Source organism: Lithobates pipiens, unplaced genomic scaffold (assembly GCF_037356315.1).
Source record: "Lithobates pipiens isolate NorthernLeopardFrog02 unplaced genomic scaffold, aLitPip1_a1.2 Scaffold_16, whole genome shotgun sequence".
Lineage (NCBI taxonomy): Eukaryota > Metazoa > Chordata > Amphibia > Anura > Ranidae > Lithobates > Lithobates pipiens.
In genome coordinates this window covers 429,731,443-429,754,323 of record NW_027507748.1, presented here as the reverse complement: position 1 = coordinate 429,754,323, position 22,881 = coordinate 429,731,443, and the positions used below count along the sequence as shown (strand labels likewise).

Below are 22,881 nucleotides of genomic sequence, written 5' to 3'. Positions count from 1 at the left end.
AGTCAGGGGCTGCTGTAATGCAGAAAAATGTTATGTATAATTTGCTCCACAAAGCTATGCTTCTTTTTTCCCCAGACACGCTGGCAGGTACAGAAATTTGTAGCTTCATTTGTCCTATTCTCAAAATTAGTTTTATGGATAACTGGTTATATGCATGTACTACAAATACTATTTGGAATATCCCGCTATGGTTTTTAGTAATTGTTGCCAAGTTTTTTCCTTTTATTGTGTTCAAAAATGCCATGGTAGATTGTAAATACTGTAATATCACCAAGGCAGTTTTACAATTTACAAAAATGTATATTAAACCATACCATATCAGCAATTGCTAATAGTAATTAAGGATACATTTTATTAATATAGGTGAATGGGTTCCAAACAATAAATGGACCAGCTCTTTTGATAAGAAACTTCAGGGCGACAGCTGGAGCTCAGAAGAGAACAGGTATGTTTAATATTTAAGCATGGTGTGTGAGCCCAAAAAAATAATTCACTATGCCCACTGCAGCCATAATGTTTCTGACATGAAACTACTATAAAATAGCAAAGTCGAGCAGGATATTGATTGTCTACTATTAATTTTGTGGTTTTAAAAGTATGGGACTTTTTGGCAGTAGCCATCTATATTATTGTGAGGACTTAAACCAAACTTGTAACCTCCTTGGTGAATTGTCCCCGAAACCTTTTACCAGACCTCCAGGTAATTTCAGACCTGCTTAATTTATGAAGTGCTACAGCAGATCCAAAGACTTGAGCAAACAATCATGCAACCTTTGATTAGAGGCACCATGTTAAAATTGTGCCCCCCCCCCATCTTTTCTGGCCCACTGGTCACATTTAGTGGCCAAAAGGAGGGTGTAGGCCATGAAAAGGGAGAAGTCAGAGCTTAACCAATCAGTGCTTCAGTCGAAATGAATAAGCATTTGAGTTTTAGGGCTACTGGAATGCTCTGGAAATGAACTAGGCAAGCGTGTAGGTGTATAATGTGCCTGCAATACTGTATGTTCCAGGGGCTAAGATAAAAAAAAAATGCTTATGTCGGCTCTCAACTGAATTTCCGAGTCTTCAAATGGATGGTTTAATAGCGGATCACATGTGCAGCACCAGACCAGAGTCTAAGACGTCAGCTTCATTGGCTTTAGATCAGGGGTCTCCAAACTTTCCAAAGGGCCAGTTTAAGGTGCATCAGAATTTAGGGGGGGGGGGGGGGGGAGTAGGGGTCGGACTGTAGCCACTGGGAGTAGAAAAGTCCTGACCTCAGTGGAAAAAAAAACAACAAAAAAAAAACACTATCTTTGGTGTCAGTGGGAGGAATTCATATCCATCATTGGTGTTATTTGTCACAGTTGTTGGTGTCATTGGAGGGAAGTGTGTTCCTTCATTGGTGTCAGTGGGGTGGAATTATGCCCTGTTTTTGTCATCATTGGTTGAAATAGAGCCTCAAGGGCCAGATAACATCATGCAAAGGGCGGCAACTGGCCCCTGGACCACAGTTTGGAGACCACCGCTGTAAATGATAGAAGGGTTTAGTTCCTTTTTACCAGGCTGTGATGCATAGTACATGCAGGGGAACCCTGTGAAAAAAAGCACATGTGGTCAGCCCCAGACTTTTTGAACTGAGAAATTTAAGAATAAGGGGCACAGAAGTCAGTGTTGCATATTTTATTTATAAGGAGCAGTAAAATTCTGCAGAATTTAGATAGCACATAGACAATGCACATCAGCCCTACCCCTGACAGAGCAGTCTATGGTGCTAGTCAAAGGCCCCATACACACTATCAGACTTTCTGCTGATTTTTGTCTTCGGATTTACCAAAACCATGTAGTGCAAGGGCCTGCCTAATTGCATACAAATTGAAACTCCTGGTTTTGGTAAATCTGAAGGAAAAAAATCAACAGAAAATCTGATAGTGTGTATGGGGCTATACAAAAACAAAACATTCTGGACACCGATTTAACTATCAGCCTATTTCTGGAAAGAAATCAGAACCACAGAAAACCCACACATGCGCATGGAATCCATGCATGCAGTGGCAATGATGAGAATCAAGATTAGGAAGCAAGACCTTACACTTCAACTTTCAATTTCAGCTTCAGACATTGTACATCCTTATACTGAATGTCTATTATTTTCTCCTTTTGGTCTGATATATATACAGTTGGAAGCATTTTGTTATATCGGTTACATAAGTGCAAAAAAAAAAAAAGTTACTCTCGTCAGAAATTCTGAACAGTCTTGCTTGCCTCCTTGCACACTTACTGTGTTATCTCAAAGAGCCCTCCTAGTTTTCATCTTGGACTACAGAATAATTACACTTAATGCTGTAGATATCTAAGCGGGAGAGCAGTTGAGTAGTTTAGCAAAAGACATTTGGCAGGGCTGACACCACTCAGCCCTCAAAAATGCTTTGTATTGTCTATTTCAACTGGATTTAATAGCAAAGTGCATTTATGGCAGATCATCAGCTATATTTCTGTACTTGCAGCATATTTCAGGATAAAAACACAGAGAAATGTGCATGAATTGCATATTTATTTTGATTTGACTCACATTAAAAAAAATGTATAAATTGATTTCTTTTCATCATTTCAAGAACACTTCTAAAGTGTTTAATAATTTTCAGTCTGATGTTCTGGGCTGCTTGTGGTGACCATTGTCGTATCATGTTTCAAAATGTATAGGACGAATTGATTAAAATGTAAATGTGCCTTGCAGTGAGCACAAAGAATGCATCCTTACTGAGCTTTGATAACAAAGTGCCATTTTGACTCTACCATTTCAACTTTTAGTCTTTACAGGAATGAAGCTTTTAAAGTTGATGGAACATTTTCAAAATGCAAAGCAGCCTCAGGATCTGGGATCATAAAAGAACCATGGGAAAGTAAGTACAAAGAGCAATTTTCTTTTGCATGCAACAATGATTAAAGATGGGGCTCGGGTCTCAGCCTGCTGCCTGTTCTAATTATTTTTACTCTAACTGTGTAGAGTAAACTCATTACCGAACTGACCTAAGAATTGTTAACCTCTGCATACAATATAATACATGTGTAAATTTGAATATTTAAACTCAGTCATTCATGGAACTTTACAGTAAATTATCAGGATATATCCACTCTGAAAGGTGCCACACCAACTTATTCAAAGCAAGCCAAGGAGGAATTTGTTATAAACGATTTTATAATTGTATTGTTGTTCTAGGGAATCTGGAAGAACATTTTACACGCAACACCTCTCCATATTCAGTGTACAGTGAAAATACAGATATTTTGGTCCAGGGATACCAAGATGGCCAGGGTATAACTTTGCATGCCAACACCAATGGTGAGATTGTAAAAAAATTATTCATTAACACAAACTTTTACTTAATTCGCTGTTCATCTGTGTATATAAAACGTATTGTTCTTATAGATGTGAGATGATTGCTTCCCACTCTAGTTAATTTCGACAGCTATTATAAATTGGAATACCAAAATACAGTACATACAGTATCTAAATGATCACTCTCACGAGAACAAATAAGTTGGCATCAGACGTGTGTGGCCATTCCCCTCAAGAACACCACTCACTCAACATGAGTATGTATACACGTAACAGATTGCAGCCACACGTTCCACCATCAACTAAGGTTTGTGTTTATGTGACGCACAGCAATCTGGGACCTGCTGTTAGACTTCATGTACACGGGACGTTTTTACAACCTCTCCTGAGCTATTTAACTTGAAGATAGTAACCCACATTTAAAACGTCCGCTTTGCCACGTTTACATGCTGTGTTTAGAAGCGTTTTTTAAAAATAGGCAAAAATGGAAAAACGCCTGTAAACGAAACACGGCTAAACGTGAGTCACTGAGCTGACATTTCCCAGTTTGTAAATGTGCATGTGTTAACACATATTAGCATCCAATAAAATAAGCATATTTTGTGAATTATCCGTCAGTATTTCCCTGCTAACACTATTGTGGGGTGTCTTGTTTAAGCAGGCAGACTGGGAGGCATGTCCCAAAAAGCAATTTATAACCCCACCCTCTAACTGCAGCAGGAGTGGGAGCAGGGCTTGAGTCCCACGGGAACGATGTCCCTGCACTTTTTTCACAGCAGGAACGCCGTTCCCTTTGTAGGACTAGAGCCGCCCGAGCAGATCCTTCACTAAGCGGAGATGCCCAGCATCGCCGCATAGTGAAGGACGGCGTCCTCCCCTTCCTCTGTCCTCCTCCTCTAGCAGCCGGGGCTATACTATACAGGACCGTACCTGCTAATCTGCAGAGCTAGATCCCTGCTGCAATACTGTCAGTGGCTGATAGAACCGCCATTGTCCTAACAACCAATGACATCACCTGTGCACCCTGCCCTCATCAGCAAGTTCTTCCACACAGCTTTTGCCCCCCTGCAGCATGCTCTTTCTACAAGGACTTATCCAGGTACACGTTTTTCTACTTTGTAATGGCTCAGTCACAACTCTGGGGACATTCTGATGGGGGGGCTCTCTGATGGGAACACCTGCTCTCTGGTGGAAGGAATAGTCCCCCATCATTGGTGTCAGTGGGAGGAATCATGCCCCATCATCATTGGTGTCATAGGGAGGAATAGTGCCCCATCATTGGTGTCATAGGGAGGAATAGTGCCCAGTCATTGATGTCGGTTGGAGGGAACAGGGTGTATTTGTGTTAGAAATTCCCTGTGAGGGAAAGATCATCACCCATTGTGGTGATTATTCTGTTAGTTTGACAAGTTAACTTATTTTGTTTTTGTAAACTGCCACTTTACAATACGTGTTGCACTGTATTTTCTGTGAAATATATATGCATATGAGCGTATCATTTTATTTTTTTTGTGGGGGAGTGGATCCTGGGTGGGAGTTCCCACACTTTTTTCCCCAGGACTTGACCCCTGAGTGGGAAGTATTCGACTTCGCTATTTAACCACTTTCAGACCGGACCATTTTGCTGGTAAATGACCAGAGGTCTTTTTACACTTTGGCACTGCGCTGCTTTAACTGGTAATTGCGCGGTCATGCAATGTTGTACCCAAACAAAATTTGCGTCCTTTTCTTCCCACAAATAGAGCTTTCTTTTGATGGTATTTGATTGCCTCTGCGATTTTTATTTTTTGCGATATAAACGTAAAAAGACCGCAAATTTTGAAAAAAAATGATATTTTCTACTTTTTGTTATTAGAAAAATCCAATAAACTCAATTTTAGTCATACATTTAGGCCAAAATGTATTCAGCCACATGTCTTTGGTAAAAAAAAAGTCAATAATTGTATATTTATTGGTTTGCGCAAAAGTTGTCACATCTACAAACTAAGGTACGTTTTCTGGAATTTACGCAGCTTTTAGTTTACGACTGCCTATCTCATTTCTTGAGGTGCTAAAATGGCAGGGCAGTACAAAACCCCCCCAAATGACCCCATTTTGGAAAGTAGACCCCCTAAGGAAATTGATAAGAGGCATGTTGAGCCCATTGAATATTTAATTTTTTTGCCTCAAGCGATTGAATAATGACAAAAAAAAAAATTTTTTTTTTTTTTTACACAAAGTTGTCACTAAATGATATATTGCTCACACATGCTATGGGCGTATGTGAAATGACACCCCAAAATAAATTCTGCTGCTTCTCCTGAGTATGGGGATACCACATATGTGGGACTTTTTGGGAGCCTAGCCGCGTACGGGGCCCCGAAAACCAAGCACCGCCTTCAGGCTTTCTAAGGGCGTAAATTTTTGAGTTCACTTCTCACTACCTATTACAGTTTTGAAGGCCATAAAATGCCAAGATGGCACAAAACCCCCACAAATGACCCCATTTTAGAAAGTAGACACCCCAAGCTATTTGCTGAGAGGCATGTTGAGTTCATGGAATATTTTATATTTTGCCACAAGTTGCGGGAAAATTACAAACTTTTTTTTTTTTTTTTTTTTTTTAACAAAGTTGTCACTAAATGATATATTGCTCACGCATGCCATGGGCATATGTGAAATGACACCCCAAAATAAATTCTGCTGCTTCTCCTGAGTATGGGGATACCACATATGTGGGACTTTTTGGGAGCCTAGCCGCGTACGTACGGGGCCCCGAAAACCAAGCACCGCCTTCAGGCTTTCTAAGGGCGTTACAGTTTTGAAGGCCATAAAATGCCAAGATGGCACAAACCCCCCCCAAATGACCCCATTTTGGAAAGTAGACACCCCTAAATTTAGGGGTACACTAGTGAGACTAGGTAATAAATGGCGGGTGCCCTGAAACTATAAAAAAATAACTAACCAACCAGCGTCACCTGTAACAGTTATATGGTGATCACTGGTGAAAGGGTTAACTAGGGGGCAATTAGGGGGCTTTATGCGGTAGTATATGGGGGTCCCTGGCGCTATAAAAAGCTGCAGCGAACCTAAATACCTACCTGCCTAACTAGCGTCACCTGTGACACTGATACAGCGATCAGAAAAACGATCGCTTATTAGGCTGGGTTCACACTGGAGCGATGCGGGAACGCCACGAATGCGCGGCGGGTTCCCGCATCGCATGCCTCCCGGCGGCAGTTCACACTGCCCTATGCGAACTGCTGGGAGTGTCAGTGAAATGTTACTGACACCCCCAGATCAGTTCGCATATCGCAGTGCGATCTGCAAACTCGGATCGCATGGTGTGAACACCCATGCGATCCGATTCTGCTGCGGGCCAAAAAAAGGGTCCCGTGCGAATTTGCGGCGGGTGCGGCGGGTGCGGCGAATGGCTGAACTCGAATCGCACAGAGATCGGATGTGATTTGCACTGCAGTGCGGTGCGAATCACATCCGTTCTCATAAACCGCTGCAATGTGAACCCAGCCTTAGTGACACTGGCGACGGGGGGTGATCACGGGGTTAAACCTTTATTGGGGGGGTTAGGGGGGTACCTTAGAACTAAAGGGGGCTAACCCTAACTGCCCTAACAGTTATTAGTCACAAATGACACCCGCCGGGTGATCAGGGGGTTAAACCTTTATTAGGTAATAAATGGCGGGTGCCCTGAAACTATAAAAAAATAACTAACCAACCAGCGTCACCTGTAACAGTTATATGGTGATCACTGGTGAAAGGGTTAACTAGGGGGCAATCAGGGGGCTTTATGCGGTAGTATATGGGGGTCCCTGGCGCTATAAAAAGCTGCGGCGAACCTAAATACCTACCTGCCTAACTAGCGTCACCTGTGACACTAATACGGCGATCAGAAAAATGATCGCTTATTAGGCTGGGTTCACACTGGAGCGATGCGGAAACGCCGCGAATCCGCGGCGGGTTCCCGCATCGCATGCCTCCCGGCGGCAGTTCACACTGCCCTATGCGAACTGCTGGGAGTGTCAGTGAAATGTTACTGACACCCCCAGATCAGTTCGCATATCGCAGTGCGATCTGCAAACTCGGATCGCATGGTGTGAACACCCATGCGATCCGATTCTGCTGCGGGCCAAAAAAAGGGTCCCGTGCGAATTTGCGGCGGGTGCGGCGGGTGCGGCGGGTGCGGCGAATGGCTGAACTCGAATCGCACAGAGATCGGATGTGATTTGCACTGCAGTGCGGTGCGAATCACATTCGTTCTCATAAACCGCTGCAATGTGAACCCAGCCTTAGTGACACTGGCGACGGGGGGTGATCACGGGGTTAAACCTTTATTGGGGGGGGTTAGGGGGGTACATTAGAACTAAAGGGGGCTAACTCTAACTGCCCTAACAGTTATTACAGTCACAAATGACACCAATGCAAAAAAAAAAAAAAAAAAAATGACATTGGTGTCACTGTGACTGGGGGGCAGGGGTAATTGGGGGGGTGATCGGGGGGTAAAGGGGGGGTGTGAGTGTGCCTGGCATGTTCTACTGTGTGTGTGAGTGTTGGTGCAACTTACTGATCCGCTCTCCTCCGTGTCGGAACGAAAAATACCGACACGGAGGAGAGAATACATCACTTCCTCTCCTGTGTTTACATTACAGGAGAGGAAGTGATGTCACCGGGGATTTCTATTCGTCGGGAGCGATCGCGAGGGGGTGGCCATGAATGAATGGCCGTCCCCTCGTCCGGGATCGCTCCCGAACGAATACCGACCGCCGCAGGCACCGGGCGGGGGCCCGATCGGGCCCCCGACCCACGGGAGGCAAGGGACGTACATGTATGTCCTTATGCCTGCCCGTGCCATTGTACCGACGTACATCGGCGTGCGGCGGTCGGCAACTGGTTAACAATGATGTATGGAACCTCTCAGTCTGGATGGATGTCAGCATAGTCAGTGATAGTAAGATCATCTGTAGCAAGGTCTCCGGCCTTGTCCAGTTTAACGAGGACCTCCAAGGTCAAAGATAGCGAACATCCTTCAGTATGTAGTGGGTTGTGAGGCATAGTGGGTGCAAAGATGATGAAAGTTATTAGGCGCCAGACACTTCTTGGATGTAAAAGAGGTTTTATTTATTTTGACGGTCCTTTTTGCATTTTTGGGGGTAAAGAGGGTTAGGGCCAGGACACCCTTAAAGTATGACAAGGGAGAGGGGGATTGAGCAAGGGCTACTCCAACGGACATATTTGCCCTTAATCACCCAAAGTAGATTGGACTATTACAGTTCCCAGTAAAGCAGAAAAGCATTAATAAAAATAATATTTATTAGAAAATATTTCTAAAGCATTCATAAATTACAGGAACAACATCAAAATAATTGTTACATATACCAAGGTATAAGGTAGTAGCCCCCACAGGGGTATGACGGGGTACAAACGATGTTGGTATAAACGTGGCCAGTGCCGCTTCCTCAGGAGGCGTCAACCCAAACATCTAAAAGAGATACAATACAAAAATATAATAACAAAAAAATCGAAGAGACAGTAATGCTGCTGAATGTAACAAAATATTGGAGTATTGAAAAGAAAAAGAGAACGGGATTGACATGGATTGCTCCTAATGTGTTGCCATGTAATACCAGTAGAATTGCGGACTATCTTGATACCAAAGATAGAACAGATTTAGATAAAAATTTACAACAATTTTATTTAGAAAAAATGAAACATTAAAAACATTTGTTAGTTGCCAGCCATTTTACAGTTTTATGGCACGACAAAATTGTATGATCGTCGATGATATGTGGAGTATTGAGTTAAACCAGTGCGCCTCACCAGTAACAGGCGGCATAGCTGAGACACCCAAATATGGGTGTCCCCCCTGGGGCGGACACGGGGGGTGTGTGTAGGAGAAAACTAGAAGAATTTTGTAAATAAAATAAATATTAATATCATGGGGGGTTACATTTAAAGAATTACCAAGAAAAGAAAAAGGGGGGGAGAGGAAAAAAAAGGAAAAGGGGAGGGGGAAGGAGGGGGAAGGAGAGAGGGGGAAGGAGGGGGAAGGAGAGAGGGGGAAGGAGGGGGAAGGAGAGAGGGGGGGAGAAGGAGGGGGAAGGAGAGAGGGGGGAGAAGGGGGGAGAAGGAGGGGGAAGGAGAAGGAGAGGGAGGGGGAAGGAGAGGGGGAAGGAGAGGGAGGGGAGGGGCAAGGAGAAGGAGAGGGAGGGGTAGAAGGGTAGAAGAAGTGGGAAAGTAATAAAGGGAAATCAAGGGAGGGAAGGGGAAAAGGAGAGACGTGGGCAATGGGGAGGGGAAAAAGGGAAAAGTGAGAGAAAATTGAGGGCAAAAAAAGGAGAAGAAAGGGGAAAAAGTGAGAAGGGGAGGGAAAGGTTAGCAAAGAGGAAAAGGGGGAGGAGGGTTGGTATGGGGGTGGATAGGGAATTGGGGAAGAAGGAAAGATAGATTGGGGGGGGGGGAGATGGGAAGGGATACAGTGAGGAAAAAGAAGGGATAGTGAATAATGTGGAAAAGGAGATGGACCTTCACCCCAAAAGGACACCAAATGTGAGATTGGTACACTGAAAATTACCCACCCAATAACAGTACAATTAGATATAGAACACCCGGGAACGAATTATGATGTTGATAAGTGATGAACAGTGGAGAGCTAATACACAAAAGGAGAGCAATGCATCTCACATAGTGCCTGGTGACATGGCAAAAAAAAACCTGAACTATATATATTATATATTATATATATATATATATATATATATATGGACAATCATAGAGGTTGTATTAATAACAGTAACAAAAGTCTTCTCATGCCGACCAAAAAGATCAGATTATTGAGAGCAATCAAAATAATTACTATGGCTAAGAAATAGCTAGGACATTAGTGGAGACTATTAAGGTTACGTGAGCTTACCCTTAAAGTGTATAGCATAGCAAGTCCCGGGTGTGGATGCCATCCCACACAGGCGATCAACCGCTTTATAAACCCCCAACCCAGAAGTCCGTAAAGACACCGTGACCTACGTCAGGTGCCAATGTCACTGGGTCCGTCTCTGCAAATCGCACGCGTAGTTAACCACAATGCGCATACGCCAGGTCCCTGAGTTTGTGATGCAAATAGCGTCACAGGAGGACGGGAGGGGGAGGACCAACTCACTTACTCACTAAGGGAAAGGCCCCAGCAAGGCGCCACATCTGTACATGTAAGAATTCCGTCTCCTATTTTAACAGTCTAACAGCTCCTACCTGAAACGTGCCAGTCCTTTCAGCTCCACTACAACTGCCTTTTGTAGTTCTTCAACACTGAACTTCCGATCTCTCACTAGACCCACTAATTCACTGACTCTGAATTCCTTGAGCTCCTCCAAGGTTTGCAGTGGTATCCCCTCAAGCGTCACCCACACATCCCTGCTGGGTCCATAGCTTGGCACTCCAGATACTTCGCAAGCTTCACTCCTGCTAACTGGCGAGGTCCCTGGCTTGACTCACAAGGCTGCTCTGAAAGCGACTCCTCTGCGAATCTGGTCCCTGAAATGATCACCACCTGAAGTTTCCCAATTCTCAACTGTGAGAATGTGGTTCTGGTACTTGTCTCAGTTACTCACTGTGGTCCCTGGTAAAGGCGGCTGGTCCCTTTGTAGCGACAGCTCCCCTCTTCTCTGACCAATGACAGGTTCTCTGGCCGACAGAACCATCACTTTTGGTCAGATTGCAAGCCACAATCCCTACACCCTGCCCTGCAGGGACAGGACCTCACACAGCCTAGCAGTCAGATGCAAAGATAAGAGAGAGAGGCGCCTCTGAGTGTAGACTGTAAAATTCTTATTTAATGCACAGGTGGTTAAAACACTCACATTAGGTAGTATATTAACAGGCAATGTAAAGATTCCAAACCAGAGGGAGACCCTCGATGTGTCATCTGTATCCCTTGCGCTGGGGGAGTCCTGTGGGTGTGTGTCCGCTCCTGGGGGCTGTATTAGATGTGCAGAGCCGGCCGATGTAGAGCAGTGAGCGTTAGTCCGAGGCATGGAACGCACGAGGAACTCCGGGCGATGGGAGTTTCCAAGTGCCCAGCTTGATAAAGGAGCGCAGCCATCCTGTCATACATGGTCTTGCCAGCTCAGGAAACGCGTTGCATCCCCTGTGATGTCATCTTCCATCGCCCAGAGTTCCTCGTGCGTTCCATGCCTCGGACTAACGCTCTACATCGGCCGGCTGTGCACATCTAATACAGCCCCCAGGAGCGGACACACGCCGACAGGACTCCCCTAGCGCAAGGGATACAGATGACACATCGAGGGTCTCCCTCTGGTTTGGAATCTTTACATTGCCTGTTAATGTACCACTTAAGAGTGAGTGTTTTTAACCACCTGTGCATTAAATAAGAATTTTACAGTCTACACTCAGAGGTGCCTCTCTCTCTCTCTCTTATCTTTACAGTACTAATTGGGAACCTGTTTCAGTTTCCACTGGATGGCTGCCATGTTTGGACTGTACTTTTACCCCCCTGAGAGTGATTAACCCCTTCCCTGTCGGATTTTAGACTTAGTTAAGGAAGGGGTCCTCTCCTTCCGCCCCTTTCACTCCCATTCCCCCCGTCCCTTTCCATTCCCCCTCTTGTGCTGATTGCACCTACAGCATTATTACTTGCAGCATTATTATTATGCCTTTTAAATATTTTTTTTAAATATTGTTTTTTAAATATTGTGTTTATTAAGTGTTTTTCATTACTTAAAAAATAGTGATAGGCGGGTGGGTGTTTTTATGAGCGCCATAATACTTGTATATAGCAGTCAGATGCCCCCAGGATAGGCCCAATCTCCGGTCTAGCAGCCTGGGGCGTACAACACATGTCCACCCAGACAGTCATCCAGGTGGCACAGAACATAGATCACCTGACCTCACCCGAATATATAGGTTTTCCTAGCAGGCCAAGGGATTCAAGAAAACCCCTGCCTGTTGGCTGAGATACCCCATATACCCATAACCTGATCTTGGGTTGCCCTTCTCATATCTAGTATCACCAAGTACCCTCCCCACCTAGTGGTAGAAGTGAAACAGGTAACAGGGCCAAACTTAGGGAGAACTCAATAGATCTCTATCAACCAAGATAACGACTTCTGGCAAGTAAATTTGTGAGGCGCCCCCTGACTAAACCCCAGGGTGCTACATCCTCCCCCTGCCTAGTGTGGCACAGTGGTGTAGTGGTTAGCACTCTCACCTAGCAGTAAAAAGGGTCGCTGGTTAAAATCCCAACCACGACACTACCTGCCTGGAGTTTGCATGCTCTCCCTGTGCCTGCGTGGGTTTCCTCCGTATACTCCGGTTTCCTCCCACACTCCAAAGACATGCAGGTAGGTTAATTGGCTTCTGTCCAAAATTGGCCTTAGTATACGAATGGGGACCTTGGATTGTGGGCTCCTTGAGGGTAGGAACCAATGTGAGTGTGCAATGTACAGGGATAGGGGCAATTGTAGACACTCACTCAGGTTGAACTGGATGGACTGGTGTCTTTATTTAACTATGAAACTATGTATAAAATGTAGTCACGTATGACATTCAAGTATCAAATATAGTTATGTACATTTTGAAAGCAAGTAAGGAATAATCCTACTATCTAATATGTACAGTCGTAACAATATATAGAGGGTTAGTGTTGTGATACGGCTAGACCCCTTTCTCTTGTTAGCCAAGGAAGATGCACCGACAGCAACACCTGAAAGAGAAATCAAACAATGCAAAGGCATCCTATCCTATAAAAACATGTGCAATATATACACCGTGATTTGAGCTGATACTAAGCCGAGGGCAGCATGAAAATGTAAAACATCCTATACACATCTATATTATCAACATCAGGAAAGCAGGACCCATTCTCATTGAGAATACCACCCCCTTCCGTAATCAGTATAGAACGATAAAACATTAATCAGTAACAGGTCTGACGTAGTTGTAGGAGTCCATTATTTGAAGAAATAGGCAATCATATCCTTATCACAGCCTACTCTAACTAGCTACATGCTCAGTGTCCATGACAGGTTACCATCCATTAACTCTACGTCAAATGGACTACAATTCCCAACAGTTTATTTTCTTCTTCGAAAAGGCAACTCCAGGCAAAGGGCATTGCTGCATCTAAGGCAACAAGCAGCCAAAGTATGATGCAAGAGACCACACTTCGGGACACAGGTCCCCTTGCAAAGACATCACCAGTATGTAAACATGACAGCCAAAGACAAAGATTCTCCTGATCATTTGCAAACACAGTCTGCTGAAAGTCACAGATCACTCTTCAGGGTGGATCACCCCAACAACTTCAGTTCTAGCCAACATGGCTTAAGGTATTACTCACTGTATCTGCTGGCAACATTCAGTTCCGCACAGTCCCGGCGATACAGCTGAGGTTCAGTAAAGTATCCTTCGACTCCACAACTGCACATTTGTAATCCACTGATAGTAATCTTAGATCGTAATAACTGGGATTGGGTAGGATCAAGCTTTCTCCCTTGGCGTTCACCATTGTTGCAAAACGTTGAATGTCTTTTATCCAGTCTGCGAATAACCACACTATCCAAGTTGATCTTCTGGCCGTAGCCCCAGGTATTTACTACAGAATGGTATTTTGCAGCCATCTTAGGTGACAACTTAGGAAAGTCCAGGTGGAGAGGAATTTATAGAAAACTTTGCACAGCCTCATCCACCCACTGAGCCTCTTTGTCGAAGATCTCATCTTCCAAATGAGCTGGTATCTATGGATACAAGTATCCGTATTCAGACGCTACCTTCTTTATTATAATGCGCTGTATTTTGGACAGCTGATGCAGGGTCGTAGAGACTGAACACCCAGCATTCCTCTCTGGCTTACGATCCGATTTGAAACTTGGCATGGACGTGATAGGCCGGGCTGTGGGAACCCATTAATTCCCTTGATCCTCCTCACAGGACCTAGTAATGCTAATCAGCGGTGCTGCACTGGCTGACAGCATAATCTATACACTTCCAGTAGTGTCAGGCAGGTGCTTCATAACCTGCACACTACTAGTCATCATTTTCTCCCCATTTGAACAGGACAGAGTGTCAGAGAAGAGTTCTGACAGACCATCAGATGGAATGTCCAAATCGGCAGGTAATTGTGCTTGGCCTTTGCCTTGACTGGCACCCTCTCGACATCCCCTTTCACGGCCATCGGCATCACTTCCCCCACAAGCACACCATTCATTTCTCACTGGCTTATCCAACCCTGGTATTTTCCTCTCAGGTGGCTCAGACATCAGTGCGAGTAATTGGGCTTGATCTCAGCCTTTAGTAACGGTCAGTGCACTGGATCTTGTGGTAGTCGCTGAGACGGGGTAACGGCTTCCTGCACGACAGGCGGGTTTGGGGCATCATTCTTTGAAGGGACAGTGACATTCTTGTTCCAATCCACTTGTAGGATCCGTGGGGTTGGAGGGACAACCTTGAACAGATGCTCCCCACAACGTCTACAAACGATCCAAGGCCTTAACTGCATGGTCAGGCCAGTGCACTTTTCACAAATCAATCCTAGGGACTCATATCTCCCAGCTGTATACAAGGACAGCTGGTAATTCAATGCGTACCGGACCCCAATATCAGTCAGGACAGGTTTTCCACAGCTCGGGCCAAAGAAGAAGCGTACTTTCCCCAATCCACCATTTCACTCACGAACTGCGCCATCTCCTTCAATAAACCACAATCAGACACGTGGCAGCACTTCCTTATCCTCCTCTGCAGAGTGGGAATTCCTCCCCCTGCCAACGGATTGGTGCAACTGTTCTTTGGGAACTGTGGCGTCTGTCGTCTTCTTACTGCGGTGCCAAAACCATAATGGAGTCCATGTTAACCCTCACAGCGCTGGCGGGAAGTCTCAAAAGACCAAGCTGATCCTCTCCCCGAGAAATTAGGTTCTTTCCCACATTGATAGTACGCACGACAACACAGTCTATAAGAAGGGTAAATGTTACTTGCCACCTTCCCACAGAGCCAAGAAAAAACCTGATGGAACTGAAGCCAGTTGCTATGGGCGACTGCTGCAAGGACAACGCCTTAGCCCCACGTTGGACGGCAAATGTAGCAAGGTCTCTGGCCTGGTCCAGTCTAATGAGGACCTCCAAGGCCAAAGATAGCCAACATCCTTCAATATGTAGTGGGATGTGAGGCATAGTGGCTGCAAAGATGGTGAAAGTCATTGGGTGCCAGACACTTCTTGGATGTAAAAGGTTTTCTTTCTTTTGACAGTCCTTTTGGTATTTTTGGGGGAAAGGGGTTAGGGCCAGCATACCCTTAAGTATTTATAGATTTAATTGGCAGACGCTGAGACTTCAATAGGAGGAAAGGCCCCAGCAAGGCACCACATCTGCACATACAGGAATGCTGTCTCCTATGATAAGTCTTTAACAGTTTCTAACTCAAATGTAACAGTCCTTTCAGCTCCACTACACCTGCCTCTTGTAGCTCTTCAACACTGAGCTCCTGGTCTCTCACTAGACCAACTGATTCATTGACTCTGAATCCCTTGAGCTCCTCCAAGGTTTGCAGTGGTATCTCCCTAAAGCATCACCCACACGTCCCTGTTGGATCCCTAGCTTGGTACTCCAGATAATTCTCAAGCTTCACCCCTGCTAACCGGCGAGGTCCCTGGCTTGACACACAAGGCTGCTCTGCAAACGGCTCCTCCACAGGTGAGGTCCCTGACTTGATCACCGCCTGAAGTTTCCTGATTCTCCACCGTGCACGTTCAGTGAGAATGTGGTTCTGGTACTTGCGTCAGTTACTCACTGTGATCCCTGGTAAAGGTTGTTGGTCCCTTTGTGGTGACAGCTCCCCTTCTACCTCTGACAACTGACAGGTTCTCTGGCCAACAGAACCTTAACTTTTGGTTGGATTGCAAGCCAAAACCCCAACCCTGCACTGCTCTTTACTCCTGGACAGGCCCTCAGACAGCCTAGGAGCCAGATGGCCCTGGGATAGGCCCAATGTCTGGCATAGCAGCCTGGGGCATACAACACACGTCCACCTAGTCGTCCATGTTGCACAGAACATAGATCTCATGACCTCACCCGAATATATAGGTTCTCCCAGCAGGCCAAGAGATTCAAGAAAACCCCTGCCCTTTGGCCGAGATACCCCATATACCCATAACTTGACCTTGGGTTGCCCTTCTCGTATCTAGTACCAACAAGTACCCGGCCACATAGTGGTAGAAGAGAAAAGTGCAACAAGGCCAAACTTAGGGAGAAATCAATAGATCTCTATCAATCAACCAAGATAACGACTCCTGGCAAGTAAATTTGTGAGGAGCTCCCTGACTAAATCCCAGGGTGCTACATAGTTAGTAAGGTTGAATAAAGACACCAGTCCATCCAGTTCAACCTGAGTGAGTGTCCACAATTGTCCCTATCCCTGTACATTGCACACTCACATCAAATTGCTACATATCTACAGCTTCAGGTGAGAAGACACCATTGACACATTAGAGTCCATGGGATGAGAGGAACACCGCGTGACACAATGTGAACTAAAATGTGTATATTCACCTAAAGTGCAGTGACCAGAAAAACTATGCTGAACCTCTTGTGCTTATAAAAAGTTATTACTAATATACAGAAAGTGCCCACCATTCGTATTCAGACAATACTTTTCTAATTTGTGTCTCTACATATGTTATATGTGTCTTTGACCTTGAACAAGGTAATATTTATAACATGGGTTATTTTACAGGAGGTGGACATGAAGAAATACAGGAGCTGAGAGAAGATGGCTTGTGCTCTGCTAGTCACTTACCAGACAATGTAATTTCCCATTCTCAGCAGTATGGAAATAATGACTATTCTCCATTCAGCAAAACAGTAAATAAGAGGTAACACAAACATAGGCTGTCCATCTTGTGATACACAGTAGTGGATTAGGTAAAATTTTGCATACCTCAAATTATTAAGGGGTTACACAGTTTATCAACCCACAGTGTGCATACAGAAAAAAAAAAACATGCACTGGCAATGTAATAGAATTGCAAACAATTGTTAAAAGGCCAGCTGCTGCAATCACCTGTGTGTTCCTCACAGGAATGAAATATGTGCTGGGCTGCTGGTATAAAGTCGTGCAAAAAAGTTTGCATACCCTGGGAGAAATTGTGAAATTTTGGTGCTATTATTGAAAATATGACTGATCATGCCAAAAAAAAAAACTTTTGTTTAAGGATAGCAATCACATTACCGTAAGCCATTTTTTATCACAGTTGTTTTTTGGATCCTTTTTTAAATAATGACAACAGAAATATCCAAATGGCCCAGATAAAAAGTTTACATACCCTGGAATATTTGGCCTTGGTACAGACATGGAAGGTGGCACACACAGGTTAAAATGGCAATTAAAAGGTTAATTTCCCACATTTGTGGCTTTTTAAATCACAATTAGTGTCTGTATATAAATAGTCAATGAGTTTGTTAGCCATGAGGAGGTAGAAAAGAAAAGTCAAAAGACCTGCGTAACAAGGTAATGAAACTTTACAAATATGGAAAAGGATAAAAAAAAAGATATACAAAGCCTTGAATATGCTAGCCAGTACTGTTTAATCACTTATTAAGAAGTGGAAAATTAGGGGCTCTTTTAATTGCAGCCACAACTGGTGGAAGAATTGCTCAGGATACAAAGAAAAACCCACAGGTAACCTTAAGAGAAATACAGGCTGCTCTCCAAAAAGACGGCATGGTTGTTTTTAAGGCGCACAATTCAACGATACTTGAACAAAAAAGAGCTGCATGGTGAGCTGCCAGAAAGAAGCCTGTACTGTGCCAAGGCCACAAAAAAGCCAATGAGGCATGTCAAGGTGTTGCTGGGCATATTGTAACCAGGCTTTTTTGTGGAACTTGCACAGTAAATTATTTCTTCTGGAAACTTGACCATGCAACCCTTTTTTGTTCAAGTATCATATTGTGCTCCTTAAAAACCACACCATCATTTTCCACAGCAGCCTCTGTATTTTTCCTGAGGTTACCTGTGGGTTTTTCTTTGTATCCCGAACAGTTTCATTGGCAGTTATGGCTGAAATCTTTCTTGATCTACCTGACCTTGGCTTGTTCTCAAAAGAGCCCCTAATTTTCCACTTCTTAATTGATTGAACAGTACTGACTGGCATATTCAAGGCATTTGATATATTTTTATATCCTTTTCCATCTTTGTAAAGTTTAATTACCTTGTAACGCAGGTCTTTTGACTGTTCTTTTCCTCATGGCTCAGTGTCTAGCCTGCTTAGTTCATTCATGTGAGAGCTAACAAACTCATTCGCTAGTTATACACAGACACTAATTGTGATTTAAAAAGCCACAATTGTGGGAAATAAACCTTTAATTGCCATTTTAACCTGTGCTTGCCACCTTCTGCGTCTGTACCAAGACCAAATATTCCAAGGTATGTAAACTTTTTTTTTATCAGGGCCATTTGGGTGATTTCTGTTATAATTTATAAAGGATCCAAAAAACGATGTTATAATAAATGGTGTCGTGATTGCTATCCTTAAATAAAATACTTTTTTGGTATGATCAGTCATATTTCTGCCAGGGTATGCAAACTTTTGAGCACAACTGTATATACATGCAAATGTGATATACCAAAAATGTGAAAATAAATAAACTCACTATTACTATAACAAGTAAAATAACATATAATCCTCTCTCAGAAAGAGGCGTGATAAATATTGCACCAAATGGAATCCAGTGATGTGGGTCCAAAAGAATATTAATGCTAGTAATTTACAATATTCCGTTTGTGTGTGTCTTAAAAAAAAAAAAAAAAAAAAAAGAAGAGGAAGAAATGCCAGTGATTTGAAACCCAACTCCCAGTGCTGCAATAGAAATTAAGCTTCTCCAGTGCTCCACCAGACACTGAAAGAGTGGACCTGTACCTGTGTGCTAGACTTATAGCATAGGTCTGGGAGTGCGCGTTCCCCAATTCAAGGGGTGATCAGATGTACACATATGTCCAGGAACGGTCTCCACTCTTCCCCTTCAATCTTTCCTCTCCCTCTATTCCAATAGTCTCACCAACTTCCCAATACATTCTATAGACAACCCACATTTCAATTGACATGATTATCTCATGCTCCCATTACTAATAACCATTTGTTATGGGATATATTCTTACAACCTCAGTGTTCACTATTCGCAATGGACAGACCTTTATTTTAAGTTTCTCATACTCAAGCATCATGATGTACTCATACAATCCAGATAATCAGGTTTTACGTCACATATGAATACCAGATTTCAGTGCTACAGACCCCCTTACCGCCAAATCACACTATAATATTTTCTGCTGATTTTTGTCTTCGGATTTACCAAAACCATGTAGTGCAAGGGCCTGCCTGGTTGCATACACATTGAAACTCCTAAGGTTTGACCTCATATTAGATGGTTTTGGTAAATCTGAAGGAAAAAATCAGCAGGAAATCTGTGTGTATGGGGCTTAAGTGTATTTTATACCTTTGCAGCCTGGAAAATATCTATTTTCTATATCCCATAAACATAGAAAAAAAAAATGTTGGTTACCTTTTTTAAGTGCTCAAAAATCATTACTGCCGTGGGGCTTAGCAGGGCACATATAGTTCCCATCCTCTACCTTTTCCGCCTTTTGATTCTAGCCAATTGATCACAGATGGCATCTCTCTCAACTAGTTTCGTGGACAATAGCCACTTCGTCAGGAAGGTATCACTAATTTAATTAGCAAATTGATCAGAGAACAATGTAATTGCCCAAAGGCATAAGCGATAAACAGGATGATTGAACAAAATATTTGTTGATAGAGAGGTGGGGGGGGGGGGGGACAAGGCTGCTTACACATGTCCCGGCTGGCACCAGGTGCCCACATTCACTACACTCTCAATATCCTTCTCACTCCACTTTCACTCCTTTTTTGCATTCATTTTTTGATGATTCATTATTTGATGGTTTCATTCACACCTTTCTTTATGTTTACATTGTCTACTTTTTCACCACAATTCATTTCACTCTTTACACAATTATCACCTCCGCTCCCAGTCCCATATTCCTCTCCACCACTTCATTCACAATTTTTCATTGGTCCACTATTTTGTAGTTCCTCTGAGTTGCCACGGGGGACCCCCTGTGGTGGTGGCGCCTTGTGCTTGCTGGGACATGGGTAAGCAGCCTTGCTCCTCCCCCCTCTATCTACATAAATATTTTGTTCAATCATACTGTTTATAGTTCATTCATGCCTTCGGGCAATTAAATTGTTCTCTGATCAATTTGCTAATTAAATTACAGATACCTTCCTGACAAAGTATTGTCCGCAAAACTAGCTGAGAGAGATGCCATCTGTGATTAATTGTCCCACCGTGATTTTCCACTTCTGGGGTTAAATTATTTTGGTGATATATATGAACTGTTATCATGATTTCATTTGTAATTGATTATGTCTCCTGTATAAATAAAAATCTTTTGTATTTTTTTTTATATATTTGTTATATAATTAAAATGCTATGTAAAAAATATATGAGCCACCGGCGCACAATAACCAACATTGTGTCAATAATTTTGTTCTGCAGTCAAAAGGTGCATGCCACCCTAAAGTGGGATGTTCAATGTAAAGAAATAAAAGGAAAGTGTTGACTGCGCTAACTCCTAATCAAATTTGTGTTCTACCACTCCTAAAGCAGTGAAAAAGCAGAGTTAGTTTCTTAACGGTAACTCTGTTTCCAGTAATCTTTCAGGGAAGCCCTTGAGAGATGGAGCTCCTCCTCACACACAGGAAACCCATTGCCATTCATTTTTTCCCCCTTAAGAGGCGGTCCCTCGGGTCCCTGGTCAGTCATCCACAAGAATCAACCAGAATCTGAAACGACAAAATACACAACACAACCCCAAAAGGTTAGACATTTTAGGGTGGGGTCGTGCTGCCCTGGAAGACTACTGGAAACAGAGATACCGGTAAGAAATTAACTCTGCTTTTCCCCCTAGTCATCTTCCAGGTCAGCCCTTGAGAGGATAACCAAGAACTCGCCAGATTTAGAGTGGGACAATGGCTTGGAGGACTTTTGTTCCAAAAGCCTGGTCCTGGCTGGAAATCAGATCCAGCCTGTAATGCTGAACAAAGGTCTATAATCTTGACCAGGTTGCTGCCCTGCATGGATATCGGGAGGTTGTTCTGTACAGAAGTCACCCTCTTGATGAGGCCTTGGATCTTCTCCTCTGGTAGGGAAGTCTTCTGTTCTATGAAATTGAGCAGATATCCCAGGAACCGGATGGTCTGAGTGGGACACAGGTTGGACTTTTCTATGTTTAAAATCCAGCCCAGAGACTTCAGCCATAGTTGAGCTTCTGCAAGGTCTTTTACCAGCTGTGCTTCTGATGGAGCTGCGAACAGTAGGTCATCTAGGTATGGTACAACGGTCATCTTTTTCACCCTTAGAGGGGCCAGAGCTTCCACTAATACTTTGGTGAAGATCCTTGGTGACGGGGATAACCCGAAAAGGAAGAGCTCTGCTCTGGAAGTGGTATTCCCTTTCCCTTTATTACCACCGCTAAACTTGGGTATCTTTGGGACTCTTCTCAGATGGGAATGTGGAGAATTGCATCCCTGAGATCCATGGTCACCATGAACATTTCTGGTTGCAGGATGTTTTTGACCGAGAATATGGATTCCATGCAAGATTTTTTGTATTGTATCGATTGGTTCAAGGGCTTTAGATTTTGTATCAATCAAAGCTTCCTGGAAAGTTTTTTGATCATGAACACGGGTAAAAACCCTTTTTTTTCCTTCTCTGGGACTGGAGTAAGGACCTTCTGGTCCACCATCTCCCCCAGCAACAGTGAAAGAGCCTTGGCTTTTTCTGGATCCATGGGAAGCTTCCTTAAAGCAAATCTCTCTGGAGGATGACAATTGAATTCTAGGGAGTAGCCCCTTACGATGGTGTCTAAAATAAATTGATTGGCTGCTGTCTTCTGCCATTGAGGTAGGAAGGTAGCCAGTCTTCCACCTACTGGCACTCTCTTGTCATTGTTTGGTAGTTTGGTTAGAAGAGCCAAAAGAGGGCATTACTCTTGTTCCCCTTTGTGACCCGTCCAGTTTTTCTTAGGGTAATCTTCCTTCTCTTCTTGTGGACGTTCGACGTCCACGAAAGAAAACTTTTGTGGAGGCTTTCGTTTTTACGTAGGAAAGGTTTTCTTCCTGTCCGCCGTTCTTTCTAAGGCTTTGTCTAGGCCTGATCTGAACAGAAAATACCCAGTAAATGGGAGATTGCATAACCTCATTTTGGATCCCCTGACCAGGTTTTCATCCAAATCGCATGTCTGACTGCCACAGCTAGTCCTCCTGACCTTGCTGCCAGCTTGATGGACTCTGCGGATGCATTTGCAATGTACCCGACTGCCTTGGAGAGAACTGGCAGATTCTTCAGAATCTCCTCCCTAGGCGTTCCATTTTTAATATGGTCTTGCAGTTGGGAGAGCTAGAATTCAAGGTTTCTTGCCACGCAAGTGGTGGCAGACGCTGCCTTTAGGTTGGCCACACTTGTTTCTCAAGCTCCTTAAGATGA

General features: G+C 43.8%; 1 protein-coding gene across 2 annotated transcripts in view; it reads left to right on the top strand.

The window, feature by feature from the left end:
* LOC143983179 (uncharacterized) overlaps positions 1-22,881 on the top strand; it is a 76,887-nt gene that overhangs the window by 42,830 nt on the left and 11,176 nt on the right. For both annotated transcript variants that reach the window (XM_077482570.1, XM_077482569.1), the window contains exons 7-10: positions 364-445; positions 2,791-2,882; positions 3,200-3,322; positions 17,051-17,189. In XM_077482570.1, coding sequence (XP_077338696.1) covers positions 364-445; positions 2,791-2,882; positions 3,200-3,322; positions 17,051-17,189 — 436 coding nt within the window. The remainder of the gene's footprint in view (positions 1-363; positions 446-2,790; positions 2,883-3,199; positions 3,323-17,050; positions 17,190-22,881) is intronic.